Raw genomic sequence first — 20,852 nt, 5'->3', positions numbered from 1 at the left:
CCCTGGATCCATCAATTCCTTGGAGAGGAGATGGATCCAATGTGAGGTTGTGGAGAGCTGGGAATTGGCAGCTGGAGAAGGGAAGGATCCAGGGAGAGCTTCCAGCACATTGCAGGGCCTGGAGGGGCTGCAGGAGAGCTGGAGAGGGACTGGGGACAAGGGATGGAGGGACAGCACACAGGGAACTGGGAAAGGGGAGATTGGGGAATTAGGAATTGCTGGCTGGGCTGGAATTGCCAGAGAATCCCTGGAATGTCCCAGGCAGGTTGGACACTGGGATTTGGATCACCCTGGGACAGTGGGAGGTGTCCCTGCCATGGCAGGGGTGGCACTGGATGATTTTAAGGTCCCTTCCAGCCCAAACCCTTCTGTGATTTTATAATTCCAAATGCATCAGAAGATCCCTGTGAGCATTCTTCTGCATATAAATAATTTGTACATCGTTTTAGAGGGTCAGAGATTGCTACAGAATCAGATTTATTACAAGAAAAATGGGATTTCTCTTGGAAAATCAGGTTTTTTAGCCTCTGTTAAATAAAGTCAGAGTGCCAGGTGAGGTTGAATATCTGAGTTACCACATTGATAGATGGGATAACTTGCTGTTAGTAGCAAGGCAATTAAATGTAATTATAGCTATATAAAATATATGTAATATAATTTGTTTCCTGTGCTGTATTTTTTTCCCCTTTTGAAATTTCTTTTTGAAATCTCTTCACCTCTGTTGTATTTGTTACTCCTCTTATTAAAATATTTCAAAAGGAGAATCTCTTTAGAGTGGGGTGGAAGGGAACTTGAAGATCATTCAGTTCTACCTCTTGCCATGGGCAGGGACTCCTCCCACTGTCCCAGGCTGCTCCAAGCCCTGTCCAGCCTGGCCTGGGACACTTCAGGGATCCAGGGGCAGCCACAGCTGCTCTGGGAATTCCATCCCAGCCCTCCCCACCCTCCCAGGGAAGAATTCCTGCAATCCCCAGCCCAGGTGATTTTCCTGTTTCATTGCAGAGCCACATCTTGTTTAATAACCTGAATCAGCAGGGTGTCGTGTACTCTGTTATAAAGGATGAATAAACATCTGATGAGATCCTTTTCTCTATTTATGATCAGTCATGTTTTGTTCTGCAGATTTTTCCTCTTCTTCTTAAAGGACAGAGCAAAGTTGTAACTCTTCTATCATTTCCAAATTAATCTAATTTGAACAATTCTTTGCCATTCTCAATTTCACACAAATACCAGTGCCATTACTTGTACAAATAGTTGGTGTGTCTCTCCACGTTCAGGAAATTAAGCATTAATTCTCACTGTGGGCTAGGACAGGCTGTGTTGCATGACAAATAGATTGGAGGCATGCAGGAAAAAAAATAACACTTCACAAATCCAGCAGAGAGCTTTGCTTTTGAGCACTCACAGCATTGGGCAGCACATAAAGCTTGGATAAAAATTGACATGTTTTAGCAACTCCCAAAAGAAGGTGGGATTTTTTTTCCTCCATTATTATAGAAGTACTTGGCAGCTTTCTATTTTCCTGAAGCATCCTATTGACTGGGATGAAACCTCTTTTTTAGAAAGCACTTTTAAGTGTTTGCTTTCCCTTCCAGACGCTCTCACCCACAACAGAAAAAATATTCATGTTAAAATAATGGTGCTCCTTTAGAAAAGGCAGGGACTGTGGAGTCTCCAAGCACTACAGAAACACCCTCAGCCTCCTGGCAAGCATCCCTGAGAGCCTGAAAAAGGAGCAGGAAAGGAAAAAAAATCTTTCCTGAGGCTGCACATGGCATTGAACCAAGTGCACAGCTCGTTGTCCTGCATGGGATGGAGCTTCCTCAGTTTTGGGGCATTTTTGGGAGATGCTGGATGGGGACACCTCCCACTGTCCCAGGCTGCTCCAATTCCAGCCCAGCCAGCAATTCCTAATTCCCCAATCTCCCCTTTCCCCATTCCCTGTGTGCTGTCCCTCCATCCCTTGTCCCCAGTCCCTCTCCAGCTCTCCTGCAGCCCCTCCAGGCCCTGCAATGTGCTGGAAGCTCTCCCTGGATCCTTCCCTTCTCCAGCTGCCAATTCCCAGCTCTCCACAACCTCCCATTGGATCCATCTCCTCTCCAAGGAATTGATGGATCCAGGGCCTTCACTTGCAATCTCAGGGAGCCATCAAGGCTCTCCCTTCCCTTTTCCTCTCTTTTCCATCCCCACTGTCCATCAAAATCCCTCTGGATGGATTCTGAGTGTCCTGAATCCCAGAATCCTGGGCTGCCCTGGCTGGGAAGGGAGCTCAGAGCTCATTGCAGGGACACCTCCCACATCCCAGGCTGCTCCAATCCTTCCTGGGACATTGCAGGGATCCAGGGATTCTCTGGCAATTCCAGCCCAGCCAGCAATTCCTAATTCCCAAATCTCCCCTTTCCCAATTCCCTGTGTCCTGTCCCTCCATCCCTTGTCCCCAGTCCCTCTCCAGCTCTCCTGGATTCCCTGCAATGTGCTGGAAGCTCTCCCTGGGTCCTTCTCCCACAGTGGAATTGGGAAGGCAGAACCTGAGGAGCCACCAGTGATGGTTTCCTTTGGTGAACTTGAGACATGTGATCCCTGTCTCTGCTCCTCAGCACTTTTGTTCTTCTCCAGGCTGGAAATTGCTCTTTTGGCTGCCTGGGTTTCTCTGTATTCAGGACCATGAAGCTGATGGTTGGAAATTCACTGAGCAGAGACTTCAAGCCATTGGATCCAGTCAGGGTTTGTGGCTGAGCAGTATTAAATTCCTCATTAACTCTTATTTTCCCTGCTGATGAGATTCTTTGTTTTGTTTTATACCTTGAGTTCCATTTAACAGCAGTTCCCCCCTCTGGCTGTTGCCCCAGATAAGGGGAGGCAGCTCTGGGTGTGGATCTGTCATCCTCATATCAATTCTCATCTTGAGTATGGTAAAAAAAGTTGATTTTAAACTTACTTTGTTTTCCTGGCTGTGCAAAAACAGCATCACAGCAGCTGAAAGGGGCTGAAATTTGGGGCTCAAATCAGAGTTTGTCAGACACCACAAGAAATAAAGTAATTCCTTGGAGTTTCTTTCTGTTTGTGATCTCCAATAACTGACACATGACAGATTTCAATGTTGTTAATTGTTTTTTAATAATGTTATATTGTTAAAGGATGTTTAGTGCTCCAAGGAATCCAGAGTCTGAGGTAGCTAAAAGCTAAAAGTGAGGCAGTTTTCAGAGGTAATACAAACATCTCAACTTTTCAGGTTTTGCTGAGCGATCGGCTTCGCTGATAACTTGTGGCAATGAGTTCTGCAGGTTAATTATGCATTTAATTGGTTTCAAATTTGTTGCTTTTCAATTTCACTGTTCAGTGAATATTTCCTCGGTCTTGTATTATGAGAGGGAGTAAATAGGAGAGCCTGGCTCACCTTCTCTGAACATTTAATTATTTTGTGTACCTCTCTGCTGTACACAGAGCTCTTCTCAGGGCTTTGGTCTTTATCTATCTCCAGCTTCTTTCTTTTCCAAAGCTTTTCTCTGCAGTGACCAGAATATAAATATACAGAGAGTGACCAGAGCTCTGGGAGGATCTGAATTTTATTTATATCAAATACTGTGTTCTCAGTGTGGTGCTGTCTTCTCCTTCCCCTTTTCTTCAGAAATCTCCTCCTGGTTTTATTTTGCTGTTTAAACACACGGGACAAGTTTTCCTTGGCTTCTCCTGCAGGAATATCAAGTTTTGCTCTAGGGCTTTATATTCAGGATAAAAAAGTGTCTTTTGGCTGGTGCTGACTTTTTCCAAGTTATTTTCCACTCATCCTCATTGGATCCATCCCTGGCAGTGTCCCAGGCCAGGCTGGATGGGACTTGGAGCACCTGGGATGGTGGGAGGTGTCCCTGCCATGGCAGGGGTGGCACTTCAAGGTCCCTTCCAACCCAAACCCTTTGGGATTTTACCTGCCATGATCTGGTTTGATTTTTTGGCCATTTCAATCCAGTAATTTCTATGAAACCCTTGAGGATTTCACTAAAATTCATTATTACTTGCTTTACATTCTTTTGTGTATAAGATGCTGTTTAATTATTTTTGAATATCCAGTTGGACAGCTGGTTTATTCTTTCCAAGTGTGACAAAAATTTACACTGAACATATAAACATTTTAGTAGAACCATGTTTTGGGAACAATTCCTGCAGTGTTAAACCCTTGAAATGTGTCAGCAAATGTTCATGTCAGAGCATGGAATAGAAATGTCAGCATCAGTCCCTCTCTTCCATGTATTTCCTGCCTCCAATCACTTAATTATATTCATGAGTTTGAGGGTTTGTTTAGTTGCCCATTCCCAAATTCTTGGCACACTCAGACATTCACCATCTGAACCAGGCAAGGACTTTAAAAAAAGAAAAAAAAAATAATTTATTTTTCTACTATGGTCTTCACAAAACTCAAGTCTTTGTTTCCCTCCCTGTCTTGCATTAAATCTGCTTTTTCCATCCAGTTTGAATATTTTCAGGGCTTAGAATATTATTTATTTCTGTTAGAATAACACAAACACCAGCAGAGCTTGAAGTATAATTATGTTAAACACTGCACAGATGTGTAGTGAGTTCCAAGCTCTGCCCTGGAGACTCTGCAGTCAAATGAGAAGAGAAATAAAAGTGCAGTGAGTGGAAGTTGGACACAGAAATTCAATGACACGTGTTATAGGATTATATAAAAGGAAGATGCTCACCAATAATCGATGCATAAATCAATCCCAGCCCCTTTCAGAGCTGCTCTACTCAAGGGAATAATTCTCTGGGGCTTTTATTTCAGAAGAAGTTGTTCAGTCTTTAAAGAAAACACTGAAAGACCAGTGTTGTAATTTAGTAATTAAAATACAAAGAGCATTAAATCCTGCTGTGCTCTCCCACTTTCCCAAGGCTTTGCTGGGTCTTTGTTTCTAGGTAGTAATTTAAAGAGTTATGGTAACTATGTGGTATTAACTTAGGATTTGCACACTTAGTTAAATATTTTATGGATATAAAGTGAAGAGCTGCAAACTGTCCTGTTAATTGTTCAAATTGAGTTTTCAGAGTGCTGGAAAAAATGAAACAGCTAAAAACTGACTTATTAATTGGGAGAAATGTTTAGTTTGATATATGTGCACACCAGTTGCCTGTAAATATTTTCTTTACCACATGATTTTTTTGTGTGTCTCAATGCCAAAAGGTCTTTGGGGGAAGTTGGACATTCTAAAAATTCACCAAAATTATCTTACTTTGCAATGTTGAGGTTAATCCCTGAATTTCACTAAGTGTTTAAATTCTGTTTCAAGATGAATTTGTTTCTGAGTTACATCTTCAGTCTGAAATGATCTGCTGGTTACAGTTCTTTTATTCTCTAGCTGAATAGGAAAATCTCTGGGAAATAAAATGGCTGCATAATTTGAGACAGAATCAATGAGTTTTGATGGTTTGTTTATTACTAAATAGAGGAATTCAATTTAACAAGATCAAAATTCCAGAAAAACACAGATAAAATGCCTTTAAGGCAACAGATTATCTGTATTTTTAGTGCCTTTTTGAACATCCAAAGATGAATGTTCTGCTTGTATTGTATCTTTCAAATTGAGAAACACCTGATGTAGTTACAAGTGACTCAATTCTGTGTCTTGAGCAGAAATCAATCCCTTGAATAGCAGAGCAGCAATAAATATTCTTTTATTTGCTCTTCCAAAGTGGATTTCCCTCCTTGGGCATCATCACTTTTTTGCCTTCAGTGGGAATTGGTTCCCAGCATCACAGATTGAGCAATGAGGCAACTTGTGCTGGGAGGGAATGCCATCAATTCATGCAGAGTTTGGATCACTTGATAGAAGAAATGGGATATTCACAGATGGAAAATAACTCTGGAGAATGGCCCCTGGTGCTGAGAGGCCTCTAATAAACACAAAATACAGGAGTTTTTCAATGGGATTCCAAATGAGATTGGCTTTGAAGTGGCTTGGATGAGGTGGTGAATTTTTATTGCTTTTATTAATGCAGCATCCCCAAGAATTATTTCACTCTTTATGTGCAGGGCATTGAATCTTCAGTTTACAAAGCACAAGAATTGGGGCTTTTAAAATAATGATAATGCAGCACTGTGGATAAATGATGCTGGGTTTGGACAGAAGAATGAGAAGTGCTAGGTGAAAAGCTTAAATGTCAAAATTTTCTCTGAATAATTGGATGTGAGGCAGCTGAGGTGCAAATTTCTCTTCTCTGGCTTGGTTTGGTGAATTCATTGGTGAATTTTTGGAAGGGCTGTGCTGCCTTACGGTTTGTTTTGGTTTCCATCTTGTTTTGTTTAAAAATGCATCAAATATTGGCTGACTGCTTAGCAGTAACTTTTATTTACCCTTCTGTTGTTTAATTCTGTTGTAGAATTTAAAAGCACTTCTGCGAAATCATCATTAGTATCAATTCTGAACAGGGTAAAAAATGGCAAAAATATTTATGATTTGCTACAATAGCAGTGTAACAACAAAGATGGAAGCAGAACACAGTCCTAAATCAGTTTACTGACAGGTTTTTTTTCCTGAATTTTACAGGATAATGGTCCTCTTGCTCTGTTTTATCCACTTTGGATCATATGGAGCAGTCTCTGCTTCTTTCAGTTTAGAGAAAAACGACATGTTTGACATATGACTGAAACATCAGAAGCTGTCAGCCACGGTTAGAGACAATATTTGAATTGCTACAAATACCTGGCAGCACTACAGATAGTCTTTAAAATGTTTGATCTCCTTGGACTGTGTTGGCTGACTGAAAAGCATGGATAGAGTTTCAGGAGTAAGTCATGCCTCTCTTTCATTCCCAGTGACATGCAGAGATGTAATTCAGATTTTTTTCAGCATCTCTTTTTCCTTTGAACCACGGTTGGATGGAAACACGAGGCTTTTCTGCCTGTTGCTAATCACTAGAATAGTCATGAGTGTATTTTAATTTTTATTTGCAAGGAAATAAAGTCTTCAGAGTCTGTTGTTTTGAAGCTGAGCAAACCAGATGGTTCATTTGGAGTTTGGTGAGGAGTGGCAGCTTTTCTTTAGTGCTGACATTGTACCAGAAGGGGTTGGACAGGGCTGGGAGGGTGGAAGGAATTGGAATAAGATGATCTTAAAGGTCTCTCCCACCCCAAACCAGTCTGGGATTCTCTAACTGCTCATTTCTGGCCACTTGGTACAAATGTCTGATTTTTCTGCTCTGTTTTGGGGTAAGATCATAAAATAAATCAGGCTGGAAGAACTCAGGATCCTTTCAAGTGAGTGGTGACTCAGAACTTCCCTCCTGCTGCTTCTCCTCCCTGAGCCCTGTCCCTGCAGGTGGAGGAGGCTCAGCAGAGCTTTTCTGTTCCATGCTGGGGATTTTTCAAACCCCAGCTGGATATGGCCATGGGTTTATCATCCACCTCCTCCTCGGGGTGTCCCACATCCTGGGGGGGCTGCCCAGGCAGGATTGGAGTCCCCATCCCTGGAGGTGTCCAGGGAATTCCTGGAGCTGCAAGGTGAGGACTGGGCACAGCTTGGCTTTGATGATCTCAGAGGCCTTTTCCAGCCTCAGTGATGCTGAGATGTTCCTTGTTCAGCTTTTTATTCTGGCATAATAGAATCTTTTCTTGTTGGGGCAACAACCTCAATGAATTTCTTGGGTTTTCCTCTGCATATTCCCATGACTCACATTAGGATTGGAATCTGTAATTCTTGTCTTGGCATTTGTATGTTTGTGTTTTTCCTTTGGTCTATAACGAGATTCAGTAAATGAAGCTTCTTGTCACATCTTCTGTTCTACACTAGATCCTTACTTGTTCAGAAATTCATTTTTTTCATTTTCTCCATTAGCCTCCTCCTCTCAATATGATCTTTTTTATCTGCTCAGCTCACTCTTTTAGGACTTCATTATTTTTAGAAAATGTACTGTAGCACATTTAGTGGTAATTACAAGAGCTTGTTTTAATTACACTTATCAAAGACTCTGTTTTATGTTGTGTTATTGGTGCTGCTGTTTCCAATTCCTGACAATTCTCCACCTTTACAAGTGGAAATGAACATCCCTCTTTTCAAGTGATGTGTCCACATGATTTTTTTTTTTTTTTTTTTTGTGCTTAGGGATGATTTTGTGCACAGTTATAATTTTAAAGGAATTCTTTGAGGGGAAAGGGACCAGCATCTGTTCCCAAGAATATCCATAAGTTCCTGGTGTTGCCTGTTCAGAACAATGGGTATATTTATATACTGAAATAAAAGGTTAAAAATTAAAACTGGGGCAGTTCAACATCCATTAAAAGGGGAAATTGGGATGATTTTTCTTTGGACACTCTGTGCAGTGGAAGAGTTTTGCTGATCATAATAATTTATGCAAATAATGAAGCTTTATCTGATTTTATCCATGTGCAAATGTGGATGCACAAGGCTGTACCTGGGTGAGTGGGAGAGGAATTCAGTGAATCCAGAGGAATTCAGTGATCCCTGGAAACATCCCAGGTCAGGCTGGACAGGGCTCTGAGCAGCCTGAAGGAGTTGAAGATGTCACTGCTCGTGCAGAGGTTTGGGAGATGATCCTTAAGGTCCCTTCCAGCCCAAACCATGATTTATGAAATGCCCAAAAACCATTTTCCAGTGTGACACTCACAGCCTGGGCCTGAATTCCAAGCTCTGGAATTCACACCTAGCTCTAACCCATGGATATGCTCATCCAGCAAACCTCAGGAAAGGACATGGAAAACCTCCAGCAATGTGGTAGAGCAAGATCTTGTTTTCAGAAGATCATATTTTGAAAAGATTATGTTTTGAGCAGATCATATTTTGAGATAATGTTGTGAGAAGATCATGTTTTAAAATTGTGTTTCGAGATGATCCTATTTTGAGAAGATCGTGTTTTGAAATCATGTTTTGAGGAAATGATGTTTTGGGGAGATGATGTTTTGAGAAGATAATGTTTGGAGAAGATAATGTTTGGAGAAGATCATGTTTTAAAATTGTGTTTCGAGATGATCATGTTTTGAGAAGATCACATTTTGAGAAGATCATATTTTGAAAAGATCATATTTTGAGAAGATCATTTTTGAGAAGATGATGTTTGGGAAGATCCTGTTTTGAGAAGATCATATTTTGAGGAGATAATGTTTGGAGGAGATTATATTTTGAGAAGATCATGTTTTAAAATCGTGTTTCGAGACAATCATGTTTTGAGAAGATTATATTTTAAAAAGATCCTGTTTTGAGATTATATTTTGAGAAGATCCTGTTTTGAGAAGATCATACTTTGACATCATATTTTGAGAAGATCCTATTTTGAGATCATGTTTTGAGATGATGTTTTGAGAAGATCACATTTTAAAAAGATCATGTTTTGAGATTATATTTTGAGAAGATCCTGTTTTAAGAAGATCATATTTTGAGAAGATAATGTTTTGAGAAGATCATGTTCTGAGAAGATCCTGTTTTGAGAAGATAATGTTTTGAAAAGATTCTGTTTTGAGATCATTTTTTGAGATCATGTTTTGAGAAGATCATATTTTGAGATCCTGTTTTGAGATCATATTTTGAGATGATATTTTGAGATGATGTTTTGAGATGATGTTTTGAGATCTCTCCTGTGCTGGTGCCTCCCACTCCTCCTGAGCTGCCACAGATCTCTTGTGAAATGGTTCTTGAGGAGCTGCCACCACTTCCTTTTAACCTTCAATCCTTTAATTTTTCCTTCAGTCTCATCCCAGGACCTGCAGATATTCCATGGGAGGAGCCCTCATTGCTGTGACCAGCATTCCCTTTGGAAAATCTCTCCAAACCTGCTGTGACAGGAGCTCCTCCAGCCCCAGTGCCAGCTCTGGAACCCTGGATGTGCCTTGGGAGGTCACCAGTCCCCTGGTGTCACCTTCCCCTGCCCTGATGGCTGAGATGACCCTGGAGCAAGACCTTCAAAGGACTTCCACCTGGCTGATGTTAATTTATAAATTCAAACTCTTATTTTGAAGCAGACCATTCCTTTCCCAGAAAAACACAAACTGGAGCCATCTCAGCAGTTCCACTGACAGTTTTTGGGATGTTAATAAATTTGGAGCTTTCTGCTGAGGGGCAGCTCTAAACTTGAGACTGCCAAAGGCTTCAGGAGCTGAGTCTGAAATCTGCCTACATACCTACATTAAACCACCTGATAATGAATTTTTTTATCTGCTCCTTGATAGCAATTTATGACCACACACACCTGGAATCTTGTTGCATCCACCAATAGATTCCTTTTTATTGGTATTATTTTTAATATTTAATTATTAAACATAGATTTTCAACCAGCTGCTTATTTGCTCTGTTCTGCCTCACAGAGGACAAAACAAATGTATTTTTGTTGTATCCAGTGTGAGCAGGGCTTGGTTTTGTCACAGGATGCCTCTGCAGTCAGGTACAAGGTGATTCCTGGATTTATTTTTAGGGAATAAATCCATTTTTTCCAGTGATGGCAACTCCTACCAGTGCTGTGCCAAATCCTTTAGAAACAAAACCCAGGTTGGATTTTAAATCTTGGTCCAATTTTCCTGTGATTATGAAGAACCTGTATTTACTATCAGTGATCTGTTTTGGGTATTAAATGAGTGGTTTAAGAAGCAAAGGTGGCTTTTTGAAGCTGTTCTTTAGAAAACACCCAAGCAAAGGTTTTGTTTCTCAGAGTTTTTTCATGAAGAAACAACCAACCTGTTCCAGTATCTCATTTACACCTGAAATGCAACATTCAGCTAATTGAAAACTTGGCTATTCCTAATTATTTTCTTGCAGCTCATTGACATTCACAGGGATCTTGTTGCTGCAGCCCCATAAATATAATATTACTTTACAGGTTTTTATTTTGGCACTCAGTTCTCCTCTATTGGCATATTTATAGTCTCCTGTATAAATGAATAATTTTATTTATTATTTATTCATTTGAACTTCACTGTGTCTGAGTTACTGTACAAGTGTTGGGGTGGAAGAAACTCTTTATTTGCTGAGTTTCTTACTTGCCAACAAAATCTTTCACAACACAGGGAAGTAAACTTTTGGATAAACAGATTATTTAGTATTTTATGTACAATATTTCTCCTTTATCAGTGACAGATCAGGGCAATGAGCAGTGTCATTATAGAGCAGTAAAATCCAGCTGGTTTGATAATTAATTATTTTGGGAGGGGACAGTGAACCAAACCTAAAAATCAACTCAAAAAAATGAACCAACTTCCCAAGTAAATCAGATTTCCAGGGCAAAATCTTCCATTCAGAGAATAAAATAAAATTTGGAATAAATGTTATTGCATTCCCTGATCACAGGAAGACAGAGGAAAAGGATTTAAGCTCAGCTTAAAGGAGGATAAGGATGGGTTTTGTCTCTTCTGTCATTGCTGTGCCCTTGACCTCTTGTGCTTTACACCCTGCAAAGCTCTGCCCTTGTGAATGGTCAGAAATGGGGTGAGAATTCAGTCAGGAGATTTTCCCCTGGGTTTTATTCCATCCCATTGCCTTCCCAAAGTCAGTTTTAGCTCAGGGCATGGATGTGATTGTGGGGAGCACAGAGTTCTCCTGAACTTCATTCATATTCATTCTCTCTTTTCTTTGTCACTGGCCTGTTCTGCTCAGCAGGAATGTTCTGGAGAACTTCTGTGTTTTGGGGATTGGGGGGTGGTTAAACATGGAATATCTGCATTGGGTGCCCATGAAGATGCCTTGCAGATATGGAATGTTAGATATGGAATGTGAGATAGGGAATGTGACATGGATTATTAGATATGGAATATTAGAGAATGTGGTATATGGAATATGAGATCTGGAATATGAGATCTGGAATATGACTTGGATTATTTGATATGGAATATTAGATAGGGAATGTAATATATGGAATATGAGATGTGGAATGTAAGATATGGAATATTATATATGGAATATGAGATATGGATTTAAGAAATGTGAGATATGTAATATGAGATGGATTATGAGATATGGAATATTAGATCTGGAATATGAGATGGATTATGAGATATGGAATGTGATATAAGGAATGTAAGATCTGGAATATGAGATATGGATTATGAGATACAGAATATGAGATATGGATTGTGATATATGGAATATTAGATATGGACTATGAGATATGGAATGTAAGATGTGGAATATTATGTATGGATTATGAGATATGGATTGTGAGATATAGAACATTAGATATGGAATATGAGATAAGGAATGTGAGATATGGAATATGATATTGAATATTAGATCTGGAATATGAGATACTGAATATGATATATGGAATATGAAATATTGATTATTAGATCTGGAATATTATATATGGAATATTAGTTACAGGATGTGATATATGGAATATGTGATATGGAATATGGGATCTGTAGTATTAGATCTGGAATATGAGACATGGAATATGACATATGGAGTATTACATCTGGAATATGAGATATAGAATATTAGATATGAATGTGATATATAGAATGTTAGATCTGGGATATGAAATATGGAATATGAAATATTGATTATTAGATCTGGTATATGAGATATAGAATATTAGATCTGGAATATGAGATATGGAATATTAGATATGGAATGTGATATATAGAATGTTAGATCTGGAATATGAGATATAGAACATTAGATATGAATGTGATATATAGAATATTAGATATGGAATGTGATATATAGAATGTTAGATCTGGAATATGAGATATTAGATCTGGTTCATGGAATGAGCTCTGGAAAACCTGGAATTAGTGAGGCAAGGCTGATTTAAATTCTGATGGACAGGGCATGTGCTCCCTGGAATTCTGATAGAGCAGAGAACAGAGTTTGATTCATCCAAAATTTGGCTTTTTGGGGCATTTTGGAAGAAGTTGCACAAAAAACTCCAACAATTTCCAAGTAGTTTTTTCTGCATTTTTCCAGATATGTGACATGCATGTGGGGGTTTTATTTTCCATTCTTTCTGTTCACCATTATATAATAAATTTAATTTGAATTTTAATGTTTTCTACATGCTTCAGGAAATGGAAACAAAGGTGAGCAGTTGAATAAGAAAATAAGGGAAAATCTAAATTTTTTAATGTATTCCTTGGGTGTTTGCTAAAAAATAAAAAAAAAAAAATCTTGACAAAGGGAATCAAGTCTTGTATCTGTACAATATGTGGTGTAATTGTTGTAATGACCTTTATTATTACTAATATTATTAATATTGCTAATATTATTAATAATTTGATAATAGTCACTAAAGATATTTTATTAAAAAATTATGAACCTGGAAAGTATTTGCATTGATAAATTAGATGTTAAATCCTTTGTAGCTTGTTAAAAATCACTTTTCTGCTTTTTACACTGCAGGACTTAAGAGCTTGATATATTTTTAATAAATTCCTCTGTGCTTGTGTGCTTTTTAAATGTATTTTCTAATTTTTAATGAGTCCCTTTAATCCTAGAAAATGGGAAATACTGCAGATGAAAAGGCAAAAACATCAATTTGCTGGAAGCAGTGTCTCTGAAAAGAACACTCAGGTCAGATTAGGATTGAAAAGATAAATATTTTAAATTATTCTGTATTATTTTAGATTATTGGACATGGGAGTGGACCCAAGGTCAAGTTTTTCAATTTACTGAATACTTCAACCAATCTGGGAGTTTCCAGAAGAGTGATTCCTGATTAAAGAGGACAGGAGAGTTTTGGATGCACTTTTTAGCAAATACATAAAAGGATTTTGTTCTTCCCAAATATCCACCTGTTTCAAATTAGGTTTTCCTAAGTTTAGAAGTGGTTTTCCAAGTTAATTCAAATTAAAAAAATAAAAATAAATCCCAGCCTGGTGCATTCTGGTGACGTTTCCAAATCCATTTGGGCAACCTCAGAGCTGTTGAGGAGAGGAGGGAAAAGCCCAGGACTATAAATCATATCCTTGATTCAATATTTTTATTATTCTGTTCCTTTTTTTTAGGCCAGGCAGCTGGAAGAGAAGGAGAGGGAGCTGAAGAAACATGATGCCTTCTACAAAGAGCAGCTGGCTCGACTGGAAGAGAGGGTAAAACCTTTTTTTTTCCCTTTTAATGAACTTTTTTTCCCCTTTTTTTCCCTTTCTGCTCCTGGTTGTATTTACAAGAAGACTTTTTAAAATGAGATAAAGATTAAAATTCTGGTCAGAAGGGTTATTTTTATATTGCTGCTGCTGTTTCTGCCTTAATATTGGCAAGGTGGAAGGTTTGATGGGAGAAGATTTGTTTTCTTCACTAACAAAGTTCTCACATTTGCTGTGGGATTTCATCTGTCATGGTAATTACAGACAGAAAAATGAAATAATGAGGTTATTTTATACCAATGCTGATGAAGAGCCAGTGGAAGTGAAAAAGTGTCACCAAGTACAGTAATTTAAATTAAAAATAACAACAAAAAAAAGTGAAGTGTGAAGGGACAGAGTGAGTTTCTGCTTTCAGTGGGTGGAATTAGTGATTCCTCCATCACTATGGAGAGTTTCATTTTAATTCCAAGTTTATACCATGTTTAAAAAGCACTTCTGTCTTTGTATCTCATCACAGACTTGAAATTAAACTGGAGAGAGCAGCTTGGGAAGCTGTGGGACTTGCTCACAGTGGCTTAACATATTGCTGTTAACATTCCTGTTCTTTACAGGGTATTATTTTATAGGATGTTAATTTCAAATAATTACTGCTGTCATCATTTCCTGCCTCCCAGGTTGGTTGTAACATCCAGCCTGAATCCATTTGCCTCCTTTACTCCTCTGCCTTCTTCCTGAGCTTATAGATTGGTGATTAATTCAGATTTTTTTAAATTATTAACAAAATACACATCCATTGATGAAACTTAGCAGGACAGAAGAAAACTCCTTTTTTTTTTTTCTGGATTAGGAGATAGAATGTGCTGCATGAATTATCAGTGTGTGTAATTGGTCTTAAAGAATATTTAAAATTGAGGATACATCTGACACCATGTCAGTGTTTTGTCCCCCTTTTTGAAGGTGACATTAATGAAGTCTCATGTTTTTGGCAATGAAAAAGAGTTTGAAAGGATTAGAGGAAATCAGTTTAATGCTTCTAAATCAGTGCATTATTTAAACAGCTGAAAATTAAGATATTTCACAAAAAAACTCCTTTTTCTGCAGTAACTGCCTTGGTGTCAGAGGAAAAAGCTTCAGTGGGATTTTATCCAGACTGGATTTTTCTGGAGTGGTTGGAGCTGTGCTCTTAGTGTGGAATAATTCCTGGCAAAGGATGTCTGATAAACCATGGATCTTGGACAGCTTTTTCTTTCACCTTTTTTTTTTTTTTTTTTTACATCATTTTAGATGTTTTTCTTGGTCATTTTTCACATTCATGTAGGTCACTGGTCCAGTAGTTTCACTTGCTCCTGTTAATGAATGTAATGTGTGTAAATACATTTTTGTGCTGTGCAAGGGAGGTAATGAACTTTAAATAACTTTGAGTTCTGCTGAAGTACCACCCCCAGGGGATGTGAAATACAAAATTCTGCCATCTCTTGGTTTCTCTGCTGGGCTTGGAAATCTCCAGGATTGTAACAAGTAGTTCTGAATTCCTTGTTTTATGCCATGGGTGATGAACTCTGCATTCAGAGTGGAGTTTTTGTGGTACCAAGTTTTGCCTTTTCATCCTGACTCCTTATTTGTGAGGTAAAATCCTCTCCTTCTCCAAGTTGTCATCAAGGTAAATTTTGTTGTTCCAGCTCTGAGAGGAGCAAACTCTGTGTTCCAAGTCTGACTTGGAATTTCTTCAGAGAGGTGGAGATTGCAGAGTGAAAACCTGGGGTCACAGCTCCTGCCATCCCACCTTCCCTCACTGGGGTCACCTGGGAGCTTCTGTGCTGGGAATTTTGAAAATTAGGATGGAAATAGAGCTTAAAAAAAAAGAGAGGAAGGTCTGGAAGTGACAGAGCTTGAAAAGAGGCTGGTTTGTTGTTCCTGAGCTTGTCCTGATCTCAGTGGAAGGTGCACAGGGACAGCCTGGGCTCCTCAGCAGAGGGAAGTTCAGGACAGGAGGTGGGATGGGAGCAAGTGCAGCTCAGAGAGTGAATGTCAGGATGAAGAAATGTTCAATCCCAGTCTGTCACCTGTGACAAAGAATGCTAATTACCATCTCAGATCATTCCCACATCAAATAAGCACTCTCTAAAAACCCTTCAGTTATGCCTATGTGGTATTTCTGGCTGTTGCATCATGGAGTGTCAGAGCTCATCTCGATGATTAATTGGCTTTTTGATTATTTAGCCTTTTCAATTAGAAGCTTCATATTTGTGTTCTTCAGTGCTGCTGGAAAAACAATGCAGACATTGATAATAAAGGGAGATGACAAGAGAACAGATTAGTGTCAGCACAGCATGCTCCTTATGGAGAAAATTATCCATATTCAGTGCCAGATGAAGCCTGTCAATTATAAAATATTTCAGTGACTGAGGGAAGATGCTCAACCTTTACAGGATATTAATACAGGACAAAATAACTGTGCACAAGTGACAGCTGGGATAGTAAAACATCAACAATTCTATTCTCTGGGGGAATAACTGTTCATAAATTTGGTTTATGTGCTAAAAACCTTTTGATACTTCCCCAAAACCCAGCAATTCCCATAACAGCTGCCAGTGTTTCTAGGTCAAAGATAGCACATAAGCCATTAGTTATTACATGCTCCACAGCAGCAGGGCCATAGCAGAGAGTTTAACAAAGCAGTTTGGGATTTAGGTGTTCACATCAGGCTTGGAGGGCACTTGGTCACCTGCAGGATGAAGGTGGTTTTTGACTAGAGCCAAACCAGAGATAAAACAGAGCTGAAGTCACTGAGTTTGGTGTGTTAATTATTTACTTACAAGTGCAAAGTCCTGCACAAGGGTCAGGGCAATCCAAGCACAAATCCAGGCTGAGGGGAGAAAAGGATGGAGAGCAGCCCTGGGGGAAGGACTTGGGGATTTTGGAGGATGAGAAGCTGGACATGCCCTGGCCATGGGGATTGGGACCCAAATCCTCCTATGGGCAGCAGGGGAGGGGGGAAAATTCTGCCCCTCTCAGGTGAGACCCCACCTGCAGAGCTGCCCCAGCCCTGGGGATTCCCAGAGGAATCCATGGAGCTGCCCCAGACTGGGAGAGCTGGGGGTGCTCACCTGGAGAAGGGAATTCAGGGAGAGCTTCCAGCACATTGCAGGGGATCCAGGAGAGCTGGAGAGGGACTGGGGACAAGGGATGGAGGGACAGGACACAGGGAATGGCTCCCACTGCCAGAGGGCAGGGCTGGATGGGAGATTGGGAATTAGGAATTCAGAGCAGCTGTGGCTGCCCCTGGATCCCTGGAATGTCCAAGGCCAGGCTGGACACTGGGGCTGGGATCATCCTGGGATAGTGGGAGGTGTCCCTGCCATGGCAGAGGTGGAACTGGATGATCCTGAATGTCTTTTCTAACCCAAACCAATCTGTGACTCTCTAAGGAGAAAATAAATTTGTTTTGGAATAAAGAAGAGCCCCAGTGTGAAATCAGAGCCCTTTTTGAGGGAATGCCATTCCTCCCCTGTGTGCCACATGCTCAGGATCTCTGTCTGTCCTTACTGATACACTTCCCTGTCATTGAAGCTGTTCCATTTCTGGTGTTTATAGGAAAAATTGTTGATATCTTCACTTTCTTGTCTCTCTAATTCCAGTGGAAAGGTGCAGTATTTTTGCCTGGTTTCAGTGCCAGTCCCAAGCCCAGTGTCCCTACACTATTCATAAGCAGCTCTTCATCTCCAGTGTCCCTTTGTGCAGCTCCCAGTCACCACTTGCACACAATTTTCATGCAGAGCAGCTGACATCCCAGTTTTCCTTCACCCCACTGCTTTTGCTTTACAACATTTTTTATGAAGGACACATGACCCTCTGCTGCTTCTTGTTGTAGTTTTGGCATCACACAGACACTCAGTGAGCTGTGTCTGCTCCTGCTCTGTCTCTGAGACTGATGGGACTCCCCAGTTCCAATTTCCTCCAGCAAACCCAGCTATTTTCATGTTGCACTGCTTCCTAATGCTAATATGCATCATTAGGAGAATCCTGCCCCAAGTCATGGGAGCAGAAGGAAATTAATTTTAATACCCTGCTGTATGACACAACTACTTAGTTTATCAGTGTGAATGAGCAAGATATGGATCCTCATATTAATCATAATATTTTCCACTGGAGCCAAGTTTCTGTGCTCCTGAGTTTCCTAGAAATACTTTTAAATGTTGAGCAGTTTGGATGTGAATGTGATTGTGGGGTGAGGTAATAGGATTATCCTGGAGCATGAATCTGAAGGGTGGCTCAGGGAGCTGGGAAGGGGCTCAGGCTGGAGAAAAGGGGGATCAGGGGGAGCTTGTGCTCTGCACAATCCCTGCCAGGAGGGGACAGCCCCAGGTCGGGCTGTGGGAACAGGGAACAGGGACAGGAGGAGAGGGAACAGCCTCAGGCTGGGCCAGGAGAGGTTTGGAAATTGGGAAAGTTCCTTCCCTGAAAGGGCTGCCCACCCTGGCAGTGCTGGAATCCTCATCCTGGAGGGATTTAAACAACTTTAAGATGTGGCACTTGGGGACATGGCTCACTGGTGGCCTGGATGATCTCAGAAGGCTTTTCCAGCCTAAACAATTCCACAGTTCTGCCATTCTGCAGGAGCCTGGAGGTTTCAGTGTAACCTTGGATTCAGCACACATTAAGAGCCTGGAAGTCACTGCTCTGGCTGGTGGGGCTGTGGTGGCCCTTGTGTGGGACACTGCTGCTCCAGAGGGCTCAGTGCCAGCTGCCAGCCTGGCAGTGCAGACATTAAGTTCAGGAAATGTTGATCCACTTCTCTGCATCCTTTTTTTTCCTCTGACTTAAACGTTGAGGAAGGATTTGCAAATCCCAAGCTCGGCACTTAATTTGGGGATTCTGCTTTCCATGGAGGCTGTCAAGGAGCATTAACCTTAAGGTAAGATGAGCACACAGAGCACAAAGCTCTGAGCTGATGGCACATTCTATCCCAGGTGTTAAATGGTATTATCCATCCTGCTTGCTACAGTAAATAGGATTTTGCTATTATGATGTGTCAGGATTTTCAGAGAAATCAAATTTACTAGACACTAAACTGCCATCCTCACTGCTGAGCAGCTTTATTCTGGGATCTTGTATTCATCCTAATCCTGTTGGTAGGAAATGCTTATACCAATTGTGTAGGGAAATTATAACTTAATGATCTCTTCCTTTTTCTATTCAAGGCTTAGGCTGGCCCAACATGCTCTGCAGTGATAGCCTCAGTGCTGAGCTGAGGAGCTGAGCTGCAGCTTCCCAGCCAGGAATTGCCTTTTGTGGGAGTTTCTCAGCAGCAGAAGTGCTCAGGTGCCAACAATGCCAGCCCCACATTTGTTCAGATGCTTCAGAGCCTTGTTTACCTTTTCAGATCTCAACACCTCAGTAATCAGAAGCTGTTTGCTGGGCTTTTTGTAAAGTGGAGTTTGCAAGATGTAGATAACAGAGGGGGGACTGGTGCAAAGCAGGATAATAACCACAAACATTTTCATTTCCTACAAGGTAATTTAGCAATGTAAAGGTTTTTTTTTTTTTGTTTCTATTTGTGTTCAGTTTCCATTCTGTTTACTCTTTGGGATCTCACGTGGCTGTAGCAGTGAGAATTCCACAAGCAGAGGATGGTTCTGCTCTCACCTCTCATGTTTAGAAATCTCTATTTGCCAGAGCAAACATGTTTACTCTCCCCACATTTGTGTGCATTCCTTCACACGTTCCAAAGCCAACTAGCAGGGATGTAGGTGCATGTTTGGAGACTTGAGGCTGGATCCAGCCAAGTAGGAAATTATTTTGGCTGATGAGCACTTAGGGAAGAAGCAGGGACAGCTCAACAAACCTGGTGTTCTTCTTCTCATGAAGGCATGGAATTACTCCAATAGTCCCTAAATATCCGTGGTTTGAAAGAAAATTGTTCCATCATTCCCACTCTGCTTCTATTTTTGATATATTCTCAGTATTTTGTGGCCTGTTTCTATTTGCCTGGCTCTATTTCTCTTTCTGTAGCAAATAAATAAATGTATATATGCACACACACACAGAGTCAATACTTTAACTCTATTTCCAAGCACTTTTCCAATAGAAGCAATAAAATACATTACAGCTTCCATGTGATGAATTCCACTGACTGCCATATCATCTCATTGTTAATGAATTGTGTTATTTCTGTGGAGTTAGGGGGGCCTTTTCCCTTTTTAAATGGATATTCAGCTTTCACAGTGACTCCTTGCAGCTCTCCCAAACCGCTGCAGTGGGAGACCTGAGGAGAAAATCAAGATATATTAATTTCTCATTTTGTGCTTGGGCCACAAGACTTTTCTATGTCTCAGCTCATGTGCTGCAGCAGGGAGATAAAAGTAAGAGTTCATCAGACTTTCCCAGTGCTTTGTGTTTCCACCCTGCTCCTGAAAAACCACCCTTTTTAGCACTGACCAGAGCAAAATGTTTTTGTCACTTTAGCATAATAAAGCTGTCAACCCACCCTGTGATCTTGCCAATATTAGAAAAATCCTCTTTTCAGATTTCATTCTGTTTAGGGGACAGAGCTTTTGTTGAACTGCTTCTTGCCTGGCAGGTTGAGATTAGGAAACTTGCTACCAATTACAATATCTGAAACCTCCACCTGATTGACAGCCTGGGCTGGAGTGTTGTGTTTAATGCTCTGCCTCCATATCTTGCCCAGCCACAATCATTATTCTGAACAATTGGGTCTCAGCCTTGTTTTCCTTTTTTTCCTCCTCACAATCTTTTATTTACCATTTCTAACTAAGTAGCTAAGATGTTCATTATTAAACACACACCTCAGCCATGTGGTTTTTTTTCCCCCCAA

General features: G+C 40.4%; 1 protein-coding gene across 2 annotated transcripts in view; it reads left to right on the top strand.

Moving 5' to 3' along the window:
• CHCHD3 (coiled-coil-helix-coiled-coil-helix domain containing 3) overlaps positions 1–20,852 on the top strand; it is a 121,300-nt gene that overhangs the window by 59,629 nt on the left and 40,819 nt on the right. For both annotated transcript variants that reach the window (XM_056482454.1, XM_056482455.1), the window contains exon 5: positions 13,940–14,023. In XM_056482454.1, coding sequence (XP_056338429.1) covers positions 13,940–14,023 — 84 coding nt within the window. The remainder of the gene's footprint in view (positions 1–13,939; positions 14,024–20,852) is intronic.

The sequence above is a fragment of the Oenanthe melanoleuca genome, chromosome 1A (genome assembly GCF_029582105.1).
Source record: "Oenanthe melanoleuca isolate GR-GAL-2019-014 chromosome 1A, OMel1.0, whole genome shotgun sequence".
Taxonomy (NCBI): Eukaryota; Metazoa; Chordata; class Aves; order Passeriformes; family Muscicapidae; genus Oenanthe; species Oenanthe melanoleuca.
The sequence above is the reverse complement of the archived record's forward strand: the minus strand, read 5'-3'. Positions and strand labels throughout refer to the sequence as shown.